General features: G+C 33.2%; 1 protein-coding gene across 7 annotated transcripts in view; it reads right to left on the reverse strand.

The window, feature by feature from the left end:
- Positions 1–1,380: 1,380 nt before the first annotated feature.
- LOC138706697 (nuclear distribution protein nudE-like 1-B) overlaps positions 1,381–20,466 on the reverse strand; it is a 93,453-nt gene continuing 74,367 nt past the window's right edge. For 3 of the 7 annotated variants that reach the window (XR_011334056.1, XR_011334054.1, XR_011334057.1), the window contains 2 exons: positions 19,496–19,562; positions 1,381–15,292 (listed from right to left, as the gene is read on the reverse strand). Coding sequence is in view for 2 of the 7 variants with exons in the window: in XM_069836281.1 (XP_069692382.1) it covers positions 15,232–15,292 (61 nt within the window). In the remaining 5 variants the exon portion in view is untranslated. The remainder of the gene's footprint in view (positions 15,293–19,495; positions 19,563–20,466) is intronic. The other 4 variants (XM_069836281.1, XM_069836282.1, XR_011334058.1 and 1 more) reach the window with 3 other exon arrangements.

Genomic DNA, 20,466 nt, shown 5'->3' on the forward strand with positions numbered 1-20,466 from the left:
TTAGTTATTGAATAGAGGAAAATTATACCAAATTCAGTCATTAACTCATCAAGGTGACCAGTGCTAATTGATGAGTAGCCCCTCCCTTTAGTTCAGCTCGTAAAATTATGCTTACTAACAGCTGCACCACGGGAAGGTAGGGATGGGACATTGGGTATTTGTCCAGGTTGGTTCCTTAAAGCATTCAATGGGAAGGATTAATGGCTCTCCCCCCTGTATCCGACAGATACCCTTTTGCAGCCAAATGCACAAAATGTTCAGTGAACATTTCACAATTAACTCTAACGAATACTGCTCTTAAAATGAGTTTAAAATCAACAATGCAGAATACTTAACATCTGCTGCAAAACTGTCAAACCAACTATTTCAATATGTTTTACAACAAGTTAAATTTCATATTGTGTCAGCTTCATTTTATTACAAGGTCAGTACTACTGGGTGTTCATTTCAAAGTGTGTCATGACGTCACTGTTGTTGGGTCACCGATTTGAAGCGAGTTTCAGCTTAAATGTTAGAGAAGTTGCCTATTATTTAAGGCGTTCTTCAATCTGAACTTGAGAACGTGTACAGTATAACTTGAACGTCGTAGCAACAGATGGCGGTCTGTACGGTCTGTGTGCTACCATAACCTCTTTCGAACTGTGTTTTGCGCCGGCAAGTCGTACGCAGGGTATTTGTTATCATCGGTTGCGTACGGTAACATTCCACAACACAAATCAAATGCTCCGTGTCCATGTTGACCGTCGAAGTTAATGTAAACAAATACGTAAGTAATCGTCTTAACCCTCTCCCCATATCCCGACAGTACGTATTTCCAAACAGTTCACATTCCTGCCACTACTGGCGTTACCATACGTATCGGCATGTACTCTTCAGAATGAACGCCGTACTTGCTAGCCAACTTCTCTGCCTCTTAGATTATACACCTGAGCTGCGGAAGTGTAGGAAGAATGAATTCTCTAGGCTCATCAGCTAGCCACATGAAGGCATACAGCGAGCCAAGACACATTTTGAACTGAACACCCAGTAGACGGCAGGTCTTTCTATAATAAAGATAGTAATTCGAACGTGGCACAGCACGAAGCACAGGGATTATACTGAAGGAGGGGTAGCAGGACTATGCCTTATATCGATGTAGATTTTGTTACTCTGACAGTGAAAAATTAGAGTTAACGATTATGGATAAAAAAATACTCAAATGTAAATGTCTTTTTTTTTTAAAGTTCAAGGAGAGGGTTCAAACCTGTTAACCCTTCCTCCCCCTGCATACATCCCTGTCCATATTACACTTGAAGCATTGCACTTCGGGTACTGTTGTATTGCTGGTAACCTCAGAACTGTAGAAGGAATATCAGGGTATAGAAATTAAAAACTGCAAACTTAGACCAGGACTGTTTTATATGTATGTTTTCAGTTGCCAAAAAGTGTTACATTACTAATATTCAACAGAAGTCTCTGTTTCGTATTATGAGACTAAATACTGCACAATTTAAATAAAAACCTTAACCAATGCAATTGTTTATGTCATGCTAGGCAGTTTAAGACAGAAAAATATTTTTCAAAGAACAGTGCATATTAAGGTATGTATCTGTGTATCTAGATGTATGTGTGAGTGTGTGTTTGTTTGGAGAAATAAAGTAGAGAAATAACTGAAGGAAGAGAAACACAAGTAAATTACTAATTATTTAATAATAATAATAATAATAATACTAATAATAATAATAGACGGTGGCGAAGATTTGATATAGACATCAATAATGATGTAATTAATCCAAAATAAATCTAATGGTATATGCTCATCTTTTAGACAATTATATCTTTGTCCCCTTTGCTGTGGAGACCTTCGGTCCTTGGAGTCATGACGCTAAAGTTTTGGTATCTCAAATCGGCCAAATTTTGATCTCCATTACTGGTGATCGCCGTTGCACTATTTATTTGCGTCAACGCTTAAGTATTGCTATTCAACGCGGAAATGCAATGAGCGTTTTGGGTACTCTTCCAGAGTCCAGCCCTTTGGACGAAATTTTTCTCCTGTAAAATTTTTTTCATTTCTATATAAATGTTTATATTTAGTGTAATTGTAACGGTGAAAATATTGTTAATCCAATAATTTTTTATTTACTTTTTTTTTTTTTTTTTCATAAGTGTATATTATTTTTGGGAGTGTTTTTGTAAGTAATTTTATGAGGTTGTTATTGATATGCTGATAAATTATTTGTAATGATATTTCATTATATAACATGGTATTTGTTTACTAGAAATTGTTGCAAAATAATTCTTGAATTTATAAAAGATAACAATGAACTAATTTATTTTGACCAAAAACATGGTAGGTAACCTCCAAAACATAATTATTTTTGTAAAACAATATATTGTCTAAGCCAGCTATAACGGCTGGGGGATCATCGTGCTAACCACACAATACCTCCATTCTGATTGGATGATCGTCCACTTCTGCTTCGGCATGTAATTATGAGGCTAGCAGCCGGCTGGTCGGTCTAGGCCCTTCAAGGGCTGTAGCACCACAGAATATATTGCATAGCTTATAATTAACTATTAAGTGTTACATATTTCAGTGATGTAGTGATATTTACACAACTTTAAATGAGTTTATTAATATTACAATGATTTTTTTTTATGTTAAACGTCCGTAAATATATTTCAAAAGGGCCAGTACAATTTCACCCGAACTCATTCTAAAATGTAACTTAGAACAACTGCAAATACTACCCACAGAAAATTTATAAGTCTAAATATACTCACAGGGATTGCTCAATGCTAGATATCGCTGATTCAGGTCATCTGTTATTTTCTAGATTCAGGTCATCTGTTATTTTCTAATTTATGTTGTCTATATTCGTTTTCTTTAACTAAACCTGGATTTTTATTTACTACAAATCTGAAAATAAGTAGCACGATGATAAATATGTCACTAAAAATAGGAACATTCAGTTACATAGAAATTTAGTTTTCAAGTGAATAAACATCTAAATTATGTAACTTAAGTAATCCTAGGTCTATATTCTATAACCATTTTTAGCGTCTGTTACTGCCAAGCATTACATAAACAGATCTAATATTAAACACTTATTCTATAAGTATGTACATCTGTACAAGTAAATTGTCTTGAGTCCAAAACTATTTGGACGATTTAAACTATACACAAAAATTATTTGAAAGAATAAAAATCTGTAGAAATAAACCAATATAAAATAACAGAAACGAGAGACAGGGTACTTACGAAACGAAATGCGTAAACATATAATATGGAAACACTTTCAACATATATCTCATATATGCAGATTTGAACATGATTCCATCCTCTCCATAATCCACATTTTGTATAAAACCATTTTTTTATTATTGCAACTAAAGAAATACTATATTGACGACTCCTTGTACTTCGAATTTCTTTTGGCTTAATCACCAATTGCAACGTAAGATTAAGTTTAAGGAAACAATAGAAGTCTTCAAACCACCCGACAACAAAGCTACAAAACACCATCCATACCAACCGCACAATCTAATCTTACCTATCAAGCCATTACACTACCATAACACGACACACTTCTAATCCCAGTCAGATGTTGTTAATCACGGTTTAAAATGCAGATTAATATTTTCAATAAATATAGAAATCCTACTTAGAAATGACACTAACTCATGGTTTTGATGTGTTAGTACTAATTACAAGTCCTCCAAGAGCTCAGTCAATAACATTTTGAGCATATACAGAATCACAACTAACATACAGCTAGAGTGTTAATACTAATTATTTTTCGTGGTTACCAGCACGAAAAATGTAGAAGTTTATTAAAATACCAAATCGTATGACTTTAGACACCACAGTATGTTGTATATAAATATTTTTTCAATTGAATTAAAATTTTTTAACAATTATCTTTACAAAATCGACTACTTTTTGCACGTTTTAAAGGAAGCATAGCATGCTAACGTATAATGACTTAACTCAATTATATACTATCATTATGATTTTAGGAATTAGATTTTTATTTTCAAAATTAATAGCTAGTGATATAAAAACAGCAGTGCCAGCATCTGGACGTCAGTGTATTATAGTGGCTATCCAAAGTTGAACTAAGCTCATTCTTCTGCCCCCATTCTAGCATTAAACATTTTAAGTGCAGCTGAAACTTGTTTCACAACACGCCAACCCAATTTACTCACTATTCTAAATGTTAGTCTATTTAATTCACAGCTTTTCTTTAACAGTTAGTTCACAGCTTCCCTACTGCTGTGTATATATAGACATTTTCATGTTCTGATCTTGTTTATCTCTCATTAAATTCCGTAAAATGAGGTGATGAATAGGGACGAAGTTTTATTATTTTTTATTTCTTTGTGTTAAACAGTGAATATAATAATAAAAGTGTTTACTTGTTTACTCATCATGAATGAAAACAACACTCTTATTATTATTTTTAATCTTTGACACAAAGAAATAAAGGTATTTTCCTAGTAACCGGTACTCGTTACATAGACCACTCTTACACTAAACCTGGAGTAATTTAAGCTTATTAATCAAATAAATGATTCTACTTACTGTTTTTCTTATATGCTCACCTGTATGTAATTTCTATTTTATACATATTTCATTGTTATTTTCCATCCGAAGATCATTAAGAACGCTGAATATTACTTAATATCTCCTATCTTTCTTCAAATAGTGTTTATATATCATGTTAATTTTCATTTGTTTTCATAAGTTAACAATGATGCAGATTGGGAGCAACACATAAGAAATTATTTTCCTACACAATGCATGCTGTATTCACGCTGTTTTGAAATGATTAATCGAAGATGGTTTGCTTATTGTTTATTACACGTATGTAATTTCTGTTCCATACGTTTTTTTTCCCTATCTCACGATCATTAAGAATGGTGAATAATATTCATGCTTGTTTCCTATATTTCTTAAAATAATGTTATGTTAGTTTTTATTTGTCGTTATTTACGTAAAAATGATGCACCAAAAAATAAAAAAATAATTTCGTACTCACTCCACATCCTATATATTCACATTTGTTTTTCAGTGATTTATTAAAGAATGTATCGGTACCTTCAACTCAAATGTGATGGACCGGTTAATTATTATAAATTAATTGCATGAAGGTTTGGGGGCCAAGTCCCCAACAAGGGTTTTAGGGGGCGGAGCTCCCTAAAGCAAGAAAGAACACATCATAAAATATAAGTCGTACCTTCAACCCAAAGGTGATGGACCGGTTTATTAGGCTACTATAAGTCCCCAACAGGGGTTTTTAGGGGGCGGAGCCCCCTAAAGCAAGAAAGAACACATTATAAAATGTAACTCGTACCTTCAACCCAAAAGTGATGGACCAGTTAATTACTATAAATTAATTTCACGAAGGTTTGGGGGCCAAGTCCCCAACAAGAAAACAAGAAAGAACATATTACCGAAATAAAAAGTAATAAAACTTCGTCCAAATTCACCCCATGCATCCCTATTCACCCCATTTTACGGTTCTATCTTCATTCGATTATTTATGTCTAGGTTGTGTGCAAGTGGAAAATGAATAACATACCAATCAGTAGCGATATTCATTATTAGAGACATTTTGTCCTGACTAGTAATAATCTACTTTCATAAAAATTTCACTGTTGTAGGACGCAAGAAGAAGGTGTTACTCACCTTGATATAAGTTCTGCCCACCCAAATACCCTTCCTAAAAGTAAAAATACTGGCACTGTCACAAAATTTAATGTGTTAAAATATGTTTGTCATGAGAATCCACTTACAAGTATAATGTATACAACATACTGAATACTTTTAGAGTCGTATTCATAAACGAGACTTAATCAAAATTGACTTTGAAAAGTACAAAGTCGCCATTTTCCTATTCACAGTCGACACTTCGACGAAAGTAAACTTCAATCATGACTTTACTTCGAAGTCGCCAAAAATCTAGACTTTGACTTTGACTCTCGTTCGTAGACATAAGAAAAATGCCTGATATTTTGGAAATTGTTAAAAATTTGCCGAGAATATTGAGGACATCCAGGAGATTACTGAAGCTGCTACTGTTCCTTAGCATATTATAAGATATAGATAATTAATTCAAATCAAGGTACAGATTTGATAAATAGACTATATTAGGCCTAGATATCCTCAAGTTTCAACATTCATTGATGAATAATAATAATCAAAGAGGATTATCTGTTCCACCAATAATACAACTTCTTATTTCATCACGATTTTACACTACAGGTAGGCCTAAGGATTGATAGCTTAATACTGATTTTGACTAATTCTATACAGGATAGGTTATACAGATGGATATGCAATTAATTTATAATTCTGCAGTCAGTCTTAATAATGTTTTCTGCATATTGAATTCAGGTAATTTTCAAGTAGTTTCTGCAGACATGCAGGGATTAACTCTTTCAACTGTCAGCAGGATAGTATATGTCTTTTATAGTCTGTCATTGGTGGCATCTTCTTAACTTCCGTATCTTCAGAATAAAATTATTTTACAGTAAAATAATTATTCTTATATAAAGCTGCAAGATTGGCTAACAATTGCTTAACATGTACTGATGTTCAATTGTTTCATTGACTTGTGACTCAAAAGATGGCTTTGATTGTGGCAATGCCTACTCTATTTCAACTATCTATTAATTCAATTCGTTTAGAAGGCAGTGATTGTGATTGCCAATATTAGAACAAGATCGTCAAATCTCGACTTACCAAAGTCAAAGTCTCAGAAGTATTGTCTATGAATAGGACTTTCGTAACTCAATACGTAGGGAATATGCATCCATAGATAGTTGCTATCCACTAGGATCGCTACTATCGCATCACAGACAATGTGAAATAGTACCGGCACAGTCTATTGTTCCTAGTACCCTCATCAACTCAAGCTTCGTGACTGTATATACTAGACTGTGGTTAAACTTTACTACGAAAGTCGACTTTGGGAAGTCTTCATCCACAGTCTCGTTTATGAATACGGCCTTAATAATAATGTCAATAATAAAACTAATCCATATATCTTTATTGAATTAAATTACTTCCCAAGTTATCTTTCACTTACTGGAGATCAAGTGACTATTAAACTTTCATAAAATTTTATACTTGTCTTTTAATCGTATACAGATCAAAATTCAGGGCAGAATTAAGTTCCAAAATACAGCAACTAATGTTCAGAATGAGAAGAAAATAGTTAAGTAGTAGTGTTAATATTATATAACAAGAAACCAAAATGTTTTCAACATCTCACTTCCTTTACAAGTATCATTTTCTTTCTTTTACTGAAAACAGAGTCTTATTTCGCTTGTGCTTGAAATTTTTAGAATAACAAACACACATAAAAATATTAAAAACAAATAACATAGTGCCATATCTTTAGCTATAGGATTTATATTTTCGAGAAAACTAAATGTAACATAAAATGGCACAATTAACGGAACAACCACTTCACCATAAACTTTCGTGGATGTTAATCATTTCAATACGAGGAAAAACTTCTGAAGGTCACCCCGAAGTCTTATGTCCTAACACTTGGAGACAAGCATCTTGCTATTAATTTCACAATGGTACATTTTTAGAATATATTCTTACACGTCCTAAATGTCCTTTTCCTGTTACTGACTGAGCTAACAATGCATACATATTCCTCACAATGGATTCATGTAACGGGATCCATAATGTTTCTATATTAAGAAAAATTATGTTCAAATGCATATTAGCATGATTCTAGAGAAAAGAAATCTAATAACATCGACAAATTATATGCTTGACTGAGAATAATGGAAACAAAGCTTAATTTAATTTTCATGACTTGCAGGTTAAGTACCTCCTAAACAAGACTCATGTGATGAATCTGGAATTATTATTGCTCACATATCATTACATACACTGACATGAATAAATACTAAATATGAGGCTTTTATGGTGATTAGCTTTAAGGGCAAAATATTATATAATTATATTATCCAATGGTTGCGTGTTGTATCTTCGCTGAATAAATGACAAATATTCACATGTATTTGTAACAGACACTAGATTCAATATCAAGCAGATCTTCCTGCAATATTCCCAACAAATGAATGTAATTACTTTTATTATCCGAGATCTGATTTGATCTTCTTCATCAAGATGCAGCTATGCAAAAGTTTGGAGTTAATGTTGAAAAGTATCATCTGTGACATAAATTTTGTTGCAGAAAGAAAGCAAAGGGCGAGATACAAAACCAGAAAACGTTCGGTAATGATAATGGAAGAGCCTAGATTTCAGTGTTCATAACAAATACATGGACGCATTTACAACTGTAGTAAGTAAGTACTTTTATAAGAAAAGAGTAAATTTTAGATGAGAGCAGATGTCGTGTGAATACCACACTGTTTCTTTGTTTGAAATTTCTTTCCAGTCTGATGTAACATTGCTGACATTGTTGTTCTCTTGTTGATGTACACCAGCGAATAGGGATTATAAAGAATGGACACTGAGCGAATTTTCCTGTGTCTTGTTTCTCTGTGTGCCGGCGTTAATTCTACTTTCAAGCGCTAGAGGTTAGTGTAATCGAGCATACGCTAAGATAATAATTGAGTATAGAGTTGAGACACAGGATCCAAACATAGCCTACCTTATAGCATAATCCAGTAATGCTTTGCTTCAAATAAATTCAAGTTAACAGCTTTTCCTTATTTCTCAGTGACAAACTAATTGCAATAATAATTTTTTATATTTCAGATATAATAAATTATATTATAAAATAATATAATACATTATAAAATTATGTATCAAATTCGTTTAATATTTGTATACAATATAGGTATATGGTTTTAATTCTCATAAGAGTTTTGTTTTTCCAGTTTCAGTGCTATCAAATCATTACATATTTTAATTGTTGTTGGGGTCAACATCTCAACTCTCATTATAAAGGAACTCTAGAGTCTAGACATTACAGTTAATGACGGATTTATTATTTTATGGATCCAATTTATTTTATTTGAGTACATAATGTACCTAGATGTATTAATTATATGTGTTATATTTCTGCTGTGTCGACTGCTAGCTGGTGTGATGTCAGCGCCAATTCTAAGGAGAAAGCAGAATCTCACACTCTAGCTGGCTTGAAGGTCATTGAAATCAGTCCGACTACATCAAAGCTACCGACGCGAAGTGTCCATACTTAATTACCTATACACTGTGTACACCTTCTCACAACATTGTCATTCATAGTTCCAACTTCTATTCAATAACACATACTTATGATATGGCTAATTTCTCTTCCTCAATACTCTAAGCTGAATCTTAAAATTTGCTAAAGTTACAAATCCAGAAACTATTGTACAATGCAGATTACATATGACGTGGTTACTTCCAACTCAATGAATAAAATACAGTAAAACCCCGCTAAACCAGATATTGTTTCATCCAGGCAGGCATTCTGAAGAAATGAAATGTGATAGAGAAAATTCTAAAACAATTTACTGCTCTCCCTTGAAGCAAGGCCACATTCGTATTTCTATCATGGGGTGAGAGAGGGGAGGGGAAACACTACAAAATATAATTGAATGTAAATTCAGGTAGTTTATTTTCAATTTTGTGATGGCAGTAAATGACACAGAACACTCTACATTGGACAATGTCTGAGATAAAATTTTGTATGGCAGCAGTGTTGAACTCGAGAGTGAAGAAAATGAAATAAAGAACTACCATAAAGCACTGATTAGAAGTAGTTAGAGATCCGTCACAGCAAGGACTGACTCAACAATGATGAAAAAGTGATTCATGCTATAACATAACGAAAGAACAAATTGTGCGTAGTATACACGAGACTGGAGACCCTGATGTTGCATTTGAAGTTAAGGGTACCGACATCCAAATCCCAAAAATGAAATTTAAACAAGGTTAAACAATATCTTTGGTTATTTAGTGTCTGAATGAGATGAAGGTGATAATGCCGATGAAATGAGTCCAAGGTCCAGCACCGAAAATTACCCAGCATTTGCTCATATTGGGTTGAGGGAAAACCCCGGAAAAAACCTCAACCAGGTAACTTGACCTGACCGGGAATCGAACCCGGGCCACCTGGTTTCGCAGCCAGATGCGCTGACCATTACTCCACAGATGTGGACCAAAAACGATAAAAAAAATTTCTGCTTGTTATTACCATAATATGTGGCATTTACCTAACTTAAGAGTGAAGGAAATAAACAGTTTTTTTAACCGAGAGAAAAAGATTTATAACTTGTGACATTAACACTGGCTTTGTACTTCACTATTTTACGACACAATAATTATTTTATTCACGAAATTGCCTCGTTTTTACTTGTTAGTTCGGACTTTTGCTAATCCAGAACAACACGTATGGGCGAATCCAAATGCATATAGTGTGTTAGTTGGGAGGCCGGAGTGAAAAAGACCTTTGGGGAGATCGAGATGTAGATGGGAAGATAATATAAAAATGGATTTGAGGGAGGTGGGATATGATGGTAGACACTGGATTAATGTTGCTCAGGATAGGGACTGATGGCGGGCTTATGTGAGGGCGGCAATGAACCTCCGGGTTCCTTAAAAGCCATTTGTAAGTAAGACAACTCAGCCCGAATTGGTACAGATTAACGGGATTTTACTGTATATAGAATATTTCAGGAATTAAGGTCAATATTTCGAGAGATGGCAGTATTCTTCATTGTAAAGAAGAAAAATTCATGTGAACAAGTGTCTAATTTCGTGATGATAAAGAGCCATTTGAAACTTGAACACATAGTGTTATTCCTTTTCTATTCTCTAATAAGCGTACTAGTTTATTACTCATGATGCAACAAAAGCCAAAACTCATACGTGATCAGATGAAAATCCATACACAATATGAAAGGGAATTTTTGAGGTTGGTCTCTATTATCAGCATGAGAGAGAGCTCCACCATTTGCCATCAATGCAGTAATGCAATGACAAACTTTTCCTGGTTGATGGAATGGTTGCTATGGTGCCATTTATTGGCCACCAAGATTTCCAGACTTCATAACATTACATTTACTGTGGAATAAGGTGAATGAATAGTGAAGTTTACTACAAAAGATAAAATACCTGCTCACATTTGCAATGATGTTACGTACATAACAGAATGCCAAGATAAAAATTAACAAGAAACTGGAGCAAATAAGTATAAGTTTGATATTTATGAAAATACCTATTTGACACAAATGAAAGATTCGACAAGATGTACGCAAATACATATACATTAATAACGGAAAATGAACAAATCTAATGAAGTTTAAATTGCATATTTTTGTCTTTTTGAGCAGAAATGTATTTACTGTTAATTATAATTATTTTTCAAATACTGAGTTGCAGAAATATGCAACAGCAACTAAAAGTGTCTCATTAAGTATTTGTAGATGCCATGGTGAACTGTGTAAGTGGTCCTTATACCTTTGAAGTTTTGTTTAATTTTATGACATAACAGTTTTTTTTTATTTAATTAGTTGCTAACTTATTATAGAAACAAGACATTCACTGTTATATTTTTTAATTAAACTAATTCTGTGTATGTATTTACTGAAGTTTAAGTACTGCAATTGTGTACTTTGTCAGTAATGGATAGCAGTTTTTTCTTGTTACACAACTCATTTTTGCAACAAAACAATGAGTTTTAAATACGATTTTAATGCCTGAATATACATCCACCATTAATTTTATTATGTATGTACTCTATAACGACCAACACTAGAGCCTCGGAAAAACTATTAGCATCACTAAACGAGCGGAGAGAAGAAATACGACCAGAATTTTATGGCACAGGGGCCATGACAGACCAAACATAGACAATAGTCAATTTTGAGATAGACACATGTTTACAAGAATAGCAGTGCATGGTTTCCTTCATATCATCTGTAACAACACAGTATATCATGAACCAACCACGACATGTGAATGTAAATTATGTGGACATATATGCAAAAGCTATCACCTGGAACTCTGTACTAAAAGGTAAAGGTATCCCCGTCACATGCCATGAAGGCACTTGGAGGCATGGAGGTAGAGTCCCATGCTTTCCATGACCTCGGCACTAGAATGAGGTGGTGTGGTCGGCACCACGCTCTGACCGCCTTTTACCTCCGGGAAAGACCCGGTACTCAATTTTATAGGAGGCTAAGTGAACCTCAGGGCCATTCTGGAAGTTTGGCAACGAGAAAAATCCCGTCACCACTTTGTACTAGAAGAATTAAATCAATAAGTGACTATGCAAAGTATGTAATTTAAGTTAAGAAATGTAATGTATTCCTCTACACTTCATATGGCTATTTGGCTACAATAAAAGAATTATTATTATTATTATTATTATTATTATTATTATTATAACGAATTTTATTTTGCATTCTCTTTGTATTCTTTTGGTAAACTGATTGGTCTCTTCTTTTTTTCTCCTACTTTTGTGTAGTTTTATACCTTTTTTATATTTCATGTCTCTTCTTCATTTTCAATTCCCTTTACTGAGCTTAAAACTCATGTGTTTTATAGAGTGACATGATGATGATGATGATGATGATGATGATGATGATGATGATGATAATAATAATAATAATAATAATAATAATAATAATAATAATAATACAGTAAAATTCCTCGTAACCGGCACCCAAATAATCGGCAATACCAAAACAACGGCACTTTCGGCTATGCCAAAAAAAAAGTTTAAATCTGCCACATTGCCACAGTCTGGGCCGTTTGTTTTGCCACATTAGGAAGTTCACATGAACTTTCATTTTCAGTGAATATCCAAACCTAAAATTAGTGTATTATTTTGTGTTATGTGATATGTTTTAATAAGGAAATCTACACAATTTTTATATTTAATTATGTTCGGGCCGTCAGTGTTGCCACATTAGGAAGTTTGCACGAACTTTAATTTTCAGTGAATATTCGAACCTAAAATTAGTGTCCTATTTGTGTTTTGTGATGCGTTTTAATAAGGAAATCCACACAATTTTTATGTTTATTTAGTTATGTTCGGGCCATCAGTGTTCCCACATTTAATTTTCAGTGAATATTGGAACCTAAAATTAGTGTATTATTTGTGTTGTGTGATGTGTTTTAATAAGGAAATCCACACAATTTTTATGTTTATTTAGTTATGTTCAGGCCATCAGTGTTCCCACATTTAATTTTCAGTGTATATTTGAACCTAAAATTAGTGTATTATTTGTTTTGTGTGATGTGTTTTAATAAGGAAATCCACACAATTTTTATGTTTATTAGTTATGTTCGGGATGTCAGTGTTGCCACATTAGGAAGTTCGCACGAACTTTCATTTTCAGTGAATATTCGAACCTGAAATTAGTGTATTATTTGTGTTGTGTGATGTGTTTTAATGAGAAAGTCCACACAGTTTTATGTTTATTTAGTTATGTTCAGGCCATCAGTGTTCCCATATTTAATTTTCAGTGAATATTGGAACCTAAAATTAGTGTATTATTTGTGTTGTGTGATGTGTTTTAATAAGAAAGTCCACACAGTTTTATGTTTATTTAGTTATGTTCAGGCCATCAGTGTTCCCATATTTAATTTTCAGTGAATATTGGAATCTAAAATTAGTCTATTATTTGTGTTGTGTGATGTGTTTTAATGAGGAAAATCCACACAGTTTTTATGTTTATTCAGTTATGAACATGTGATAGAGAAATAAACTTCACATGGCTGCAGTTTCAACATTTGGCACCATGAATTACGAACATTTTTTTTTTGTATATACCGTATTTATTCAATTATCCGGCAAAATGTCGTATCTGGAACTAGCCTGGTCCCTTTGGTGCCAGATAAGAGGGATTCTACTGTAGTAGTAGTAGTAGTAGTAGTAGTAGTAGTAGTAGTAGTAGTAGTAATAATAATAATAATAATAATAATAATAATAATAATAATAATAATAAATGGAAATGTCGTGTGAATGGAATTTCAGTTCTTTCCGATAAAGAGCGAATTTGATTAATGTGGTAGAAATGTAAACAGCTTATTTTTGAAAACTGTATTCTTCTTTTGTAATCACATGAATAGCACAGAGTTTTTGCAAAGTTTATGGTTGTTCACAATGCCTGCGAGATTTTTTAAAAGTGTACTACAATAAGCTGTTTTTATACAAATCAGAATTTAAAAACTGCACTGATGAATTAATTATTACAACTATTTCTTCACATTTTTCATTCCCATCACAATTATTTTGTAGTTGTAACCCATTCTGCAACCATTTGGTATTGTACGCATTTTTAAATTAATAAACATTTTTCTTCTAATGACCAAATCTATTAGCTCTCGAAATGCTGCCCTTTCTTTCTGAATCTCATTGTGTAAATAAAACAAAATTAAGACAGGAACCTCCATATCAGATTTGAAAAATTCTCACTGTTATGGTTCACTTAGTGCATATGGTAACACGCTTGCAACTGTGCAAGATGATGACCTATGGGGCCTAAGCTAAGTAAAGATAGATGTCTGAAGGACAAGTCACTGGAATGGCTATACAATCCAGACATAATATTTAAAACAAGCTGTTGTGTAGCATTTAAAAAATAATTCATAACTAATTTTCACCTGAATGGAATACACAAAACTTTTAAAAATATCTTTGCCACGATTTAAATAAAATTTACAAAAGAACTGCAGCCTGTAAATTTTTCAATATACAGCCGTTCCCTGTTCATATCGTTGAACATATGAGAAATAAATCTTCAGAATTAAATTATGTAACAATGAAACAGTTCATAAAAACACACTAATCACTTTACTAAATAAATATCAAATTCAGCATCTTGGGAAGACCTCCTATTTAACATGAAGTTATTATTTCAAGAAAGCGATAATGACGAAATTATAGTGCTCATTAACATCATCTATGATCAAATACTTTTGAATTTTTTTTTTCTTCACACACAAATAACACATCACAACTTGTTTAGCCTTTTTAAAATGTCACTGTTCACCCAAACATCACCACCTCAATATATGGCAGAGAGATGACATTTAGGTTAGGAATTTTGTAATTCTTATTTAGTAACCTAGTGCTTCTAACAGAAATCATAAAACATAAAATATTGACTACTCGTTACGTAGATGACTGAGCTATAATCCAGTTCTTGTCTATGCCAAGCCATAAGAAAGGCACTGCACCACATGACGACGACGTGTTGTTACTGTGCCAGCTATTACAAGCAGCAGAGGAGCGTGGTTAGAGTACGAAGTGAGTTCAATTAGGCCCGCAGGTAGCCATGGATTGATGGAGATGATGTGCCACGATTCAGTCGCCTTCCCCTACGAGCAAATATTTCAACATTAATTCATTCCTGCTATTGCTCATAATTTTATATTGCTATAATTTATTTTCTTTCATTGGTTGAAGTATATGGGCTATTCCATATGAAATCGATCAGTAAAAAACCTCGCATTTTTTTTATACTCTAATTTTTTACCTACTTATACAAAGTGCTGAGGGGAGTGCATTTTCAAAAATATACTATCGAAAGTCAAACGTTTTTCGTATTATTGAGCGACAAATTTAGCGTATTTTATAAAAACAAGTCTCTTTCAGTGCTCAGAACTCTGGAACCATTTACTGCAGAACATTGAACGAGAGCTCATTTTGAAGCTGACATTTGGTAGGTTATGATAAGAAGTAATCCTTATTTTTATTGTACACAGAGAGACAGATAATATGATTTTACTTGTTTTTAGACTTTTTGATCATTTGTAAAAATGTAAAAAAATATTGAGAAAAAACCTTGCATTATTAAGAGGGATTCGGCATTGTTTGCTTAGTGGTATGGCAATAAGTTTCGCGGGTATTAAATAGACTTGAAAGGCGCAGTACCGCACGCACTGGCCGAGAGCTGAAGATAAGCGAGCGATGGGCATCATTTTACTCCTGTGTTTATGAAAACCTGCGATAAAGCTAGCACAGCCATGACTGAAAGACGACACATCACGTATTTTTCTCCTGGCCTTGCTTGTCTCGGCTAAGCTCCCGTATCACAGTCAGCTGGTTAGTTCAAGCACGTACTATTTATTTTCTTTATTTGATATTTTCAATACTTTCTTATCAACATACCATCAGTAAAAAATATGCGTTTATTTGCACTTTCAATGCAGAATCTAACTATATATTTTTAAAATATTTTTTCCTAAGCAAAGGCATCTTAATGAGGAAAAATCTAAATTTCTCCATTTCCATAAAAAGTAAGAAAATCTGTTTATATGTGAATATAAACTTTAATTTCTCAGCATCAAAATAAACCATGATTTTGATCATTGGGTGAAAGGATTTCGGAGCTACAACAGTTTAAAGTTGCTAATTTTACGAAAATACGATAAATTTAAATATTTTTAATTTAAACACTATGAAGTTCTGATGCCTCAAACTTTGCACAAAGCATTGTATCACAGTTCTCTACGTACAAAAAAAGTTTCATTGTATTTAGAAATTGTAAGGTCAATTTTCTCTATATTTCGGTCGGTTTGAGATGGAATAGCTCATATAAAAAGTATTACAAGCAGCAAAAAAAAATCGATATATATATATATATATATATATATATATATATTTAACAGAAATGCATATTTTTACCAATCCTGATGTCAAGAGGACGTAGTTTTTCACATGCCATCTATCTAGCAATCTATGTACAACCTTTTCTCCTAAATTAATAAACAGATTCCCAATACAATACATCAGTTCATAACTGAAATGAGGCAACTAGGCTGCAAAATTCCTCTTCTCCACTTTTGGACCAAACTGTATTAGCAGTAATTTCTGAATGTACTCTCTTTTGTCTATCATTATATTGACAAATGATGTTCCAAACTACGTTTTATCCCATTTATTCTAAACATTAAATATCTACAATGTCCCAAAGACTTCTACTCTACTAGTGTGTCTGTTCCAAAACCCACCTTGTTCATGTTGTTTCCATTAACTGCCTCATCTTCATGCAATCTTATTGAATTTAATGATGATGGATCCATAATGCTCTTTATCCATTCGTATATATTTTAAGAGAAGAATTTGATTTGTATGCAAAAATTTATGAACATAATCCCATATTGAAATAAAACACTATGAAGGTATTTCTTTTTATCTTCATTGTTCTATATACACTTTTAACACTTATATAATCGCTGATTAACTTTACAACTTCCCTACTGTGATAACTTTTTAGGAAATTACCTGACTGACTAGTTTCGAAGTGATAATCTTCATTGTCCAAAGCCTAGTGAAGATCCCACGCTATCTCCTGGTTTCCTGTTGTCATAGGGTGTGTTCTTAATTGTGTCGAAAAGGATGTGTGTTTTGAAATTAAGTTGAGTGTTCAGCATGTGTGCGGGTATGTTTTTGTATGTTTGTAAATTTCAAGTTTCTGGGTTTTTGGTTGGATGTGTAGTATTTTCATGTCTGTGTCTATGTTGCTGTAGTTGTGGTTGGAATTTGTGATGTGTTCTGCGTAGATCGAATTGTTGTGTAGTTTGGTTATGTCTGTGATATGTTCTTTGTAACTTGTTTGAAATGATCTTCCAGTGTGTTCAATGTAGAAGTCGCTGCAACTATTACATGATAGTTTGTATACTCCTCTTAAGTTGTATTTATTTGTGTGTCTTGTCTGTGTTGAGATGTTTTGTGTGTGTTCTGTGTTCAGTATGCAATGTTGTATTTTAGTTTCTTGAAAGATGCTGCAATCTTGTATGTGTTCTTGTTTTTGTAGGTTAGCGTAATGTATTTGTTTTGTGTTTGTGTCTTCTTGTTTGCATTTAGTCTTTCTTATAATGATGTCTACTATTTTGGGATTTTATCCATTTTCCTGTGCTATGTATTTGATAGTGTGTATGTCTTCCTAATAGCACAGTCTAGTATATACAGTCACGAAGCCAATACGTAGTAAATATGCATCCACAGATAGTAGCCAACCACTAGGATCGCTAATATTGTCCCATTACAGACAATGCGAAATAGTACCAGCACAGTCTATTGTTTCTAGCACTCTCACAACTCAAGCTTCGTGACTGTATATATTAGACTGTGCTAATAGTCTTGCTGGCTCATAGGAATACTGATGAGTCTGTGTATCATGGATTGGAATGCTGCGTGTTTGTGTTGTGTGGGGTAATTGGAGGTGTTTCAAAACACAAATCCTTTTCGAACAATCATGAACACATCTCACCACAACAGGAAACCAGAAGATAGCACAGGACCTTCACTAGGCTTTGGACAATGAAGAATAACACTTCTAAACTAGTCAGCCAGATACTTTCCTAAAAAGTTAACACAGTAAAAAAGCTGTAAAGTTAAACAATGACCATCTTTTTTTATTATGGCTAGTCAGCACTGCAACTGTACAGTTACAGTACAACACAGTACAGATGCTTGTTATATAAGGTTATGTTTGCCTGGTATACTAAGTTACCTTGTTGCTTCATTGCAGTTTAATAATTCAAATTTTAAAGACCAGTACCCTCTCCTCTATCCCATTTTGTTTATATTAATTGTTTTCAATCTGTATAAATTTCACCCAAAAAAATCCACTTTTTTTTTTTTTTTTTTTTTTGGCTAGTTGTGTTGAAGATCGTCTGCAGGCATAACACAACAATTTAATAATTTGCATTCGGTTGCAAATGAACTGAATGACACATGCACTGTTGACATCCATGATCATCAGTGTTAAAATCATTGTGACAGAGTTGCAACTTATACTAGGTGATCAAAATTTCTTTCTTCATTCAGTAATCAGAACAAATTCTCCAACGCATCAGATAAAAGTACAGGCAGCAAAATAACACCAGTTTGAGATCGTCTCTGACATCTCGCATTATATACCAAATATCATCAAAATATCTACCTATGCCAGCAAAATTCTAGCTTGTTGGCAAGCCTACATGCAGAATCTTTCCATGCTTTCTGGTCTTCAGCAACAGTTTGCGATGTTACAGTCACATTGCGTTCACAAATTCCACTAGAATCTGCTGAGATTCTGGATGTAAATTACTAATTTCTAAGAGTGGTTTATTCATTTCAAATTTGTAGGCTGTTTGCTGCTCACTTTTCCTACTTTGTTTTCTTTTTTTGTCCTTTAAAGAACCACCCTGACTCTTAAGGCACTATCTCACCAAGACTTTGCAATCTCAATCGAAACATTAACCCTACAGAGACATTGGTCCATAAAGTAAGAAACTTGGCAAGAGCTGATAATTTTGCCTAGATCAAGGCTCCATTACTTGCCGTAAATCTACGACATGGGACCAAGTCTGGAGCTGTTGATTTCAGATTGAATAGCACGTGTGGTACCAAGTACAGCATTGCACACATTGCTATAATTACTATGGATATGCCATTATGAACAATGCTTCTATTCATTTATCTTCAAAATTACAACTCCTCCATCTGTCAATAGTAGCTAAAAGCATGTCCTTGTCAATCAACTCAATTTAACTTAAATATGTCAAACTGTCCAGTCCATTAACTCAAATTACCTCATAAATTTGTCTCAACTTGCTTGTCAGAAGTATAAAAATATCACTGTCCATCAATTTCAACTACCTGAAAAAGAAACAACATATTGTTCCAATACTTACATTACAAAATTTTATATGTACTCTGCAATTAATTTATTTATTTTAATACAATTTTATTGCGTGTATTTAGACGATCATCAGCAACTAGGTTACATACAGCCAAAACCTATTTGTGAAGAAAAGCTCAGAGTTTTCCCTTATAATATTACTATACAGGGGGGTGCATAAGTAGTAATACAATATAGTTTTATTAAGTACAAATGAAGATTACATTAAGATTACCAGATTCTTTTCACAATTTCCAGAGACAGATATTGATATATGAAAAAACTATCTGTTAGTTTGCCATTCACTTTCTATTGTTTTTACACATCTTAAAGAATTAAAATACCCATTCTATTAACACATTAAAAGTGTTCATTCCACTTAACTACTACTGAATCTGCTGGTATTTTCAGAAGAGTGAATTATTTTAAGCAGTTCTTTTCTGGATCCCAATTTTGCAGAAAATTCCTGATAGGTTATGTTGAAGTTGGTTAAGATAGCAAGCATGGCTCGAACAATTTCTAAACTCATTTTGGATTTCCACAACATTTTCATGGTAGGAAAAATTTTCTTCACTGAACATTATTTCTAGGAAAATATGGAGGTACTTCAATCAACTTCTGGAATCGCACATAGAAAACAATTTTCTAGGAAATAATTAAAAAAATTGCATTCCATTTTGAGCAAAGAGTAGCATTTTTTCATTCCACTTTGCTGTTTTCTCTGAAGTCACATATTTCTTCAAGCAAGAAATTTCATAAAATAAATTATTTCATCCAGGTCAAGTACATCTACATTGGAAGAAAAATAATGGAATGTCTTCAAATTTTTCTCTTTCTGGAGGACATCTCACCAATAGACAGTCCACAGGTATGAATGATTGT

This window comes from Periplaneta americana, chromosome 9 (assembly GCF_040183065.1).
Source record: "Periplaneta americana isolate PAMFEO1 chromosome 9, P.americana_PAMFEO1_priV1, whole genome shotgun sequence".
NCBI classification, from domain to species: domain Eukaryota; kingdom Metazoa; phylum Arthropoda; class Insecta; order Blattodea; family Blattidae; genus Periplaneta; species Periplaneta americana.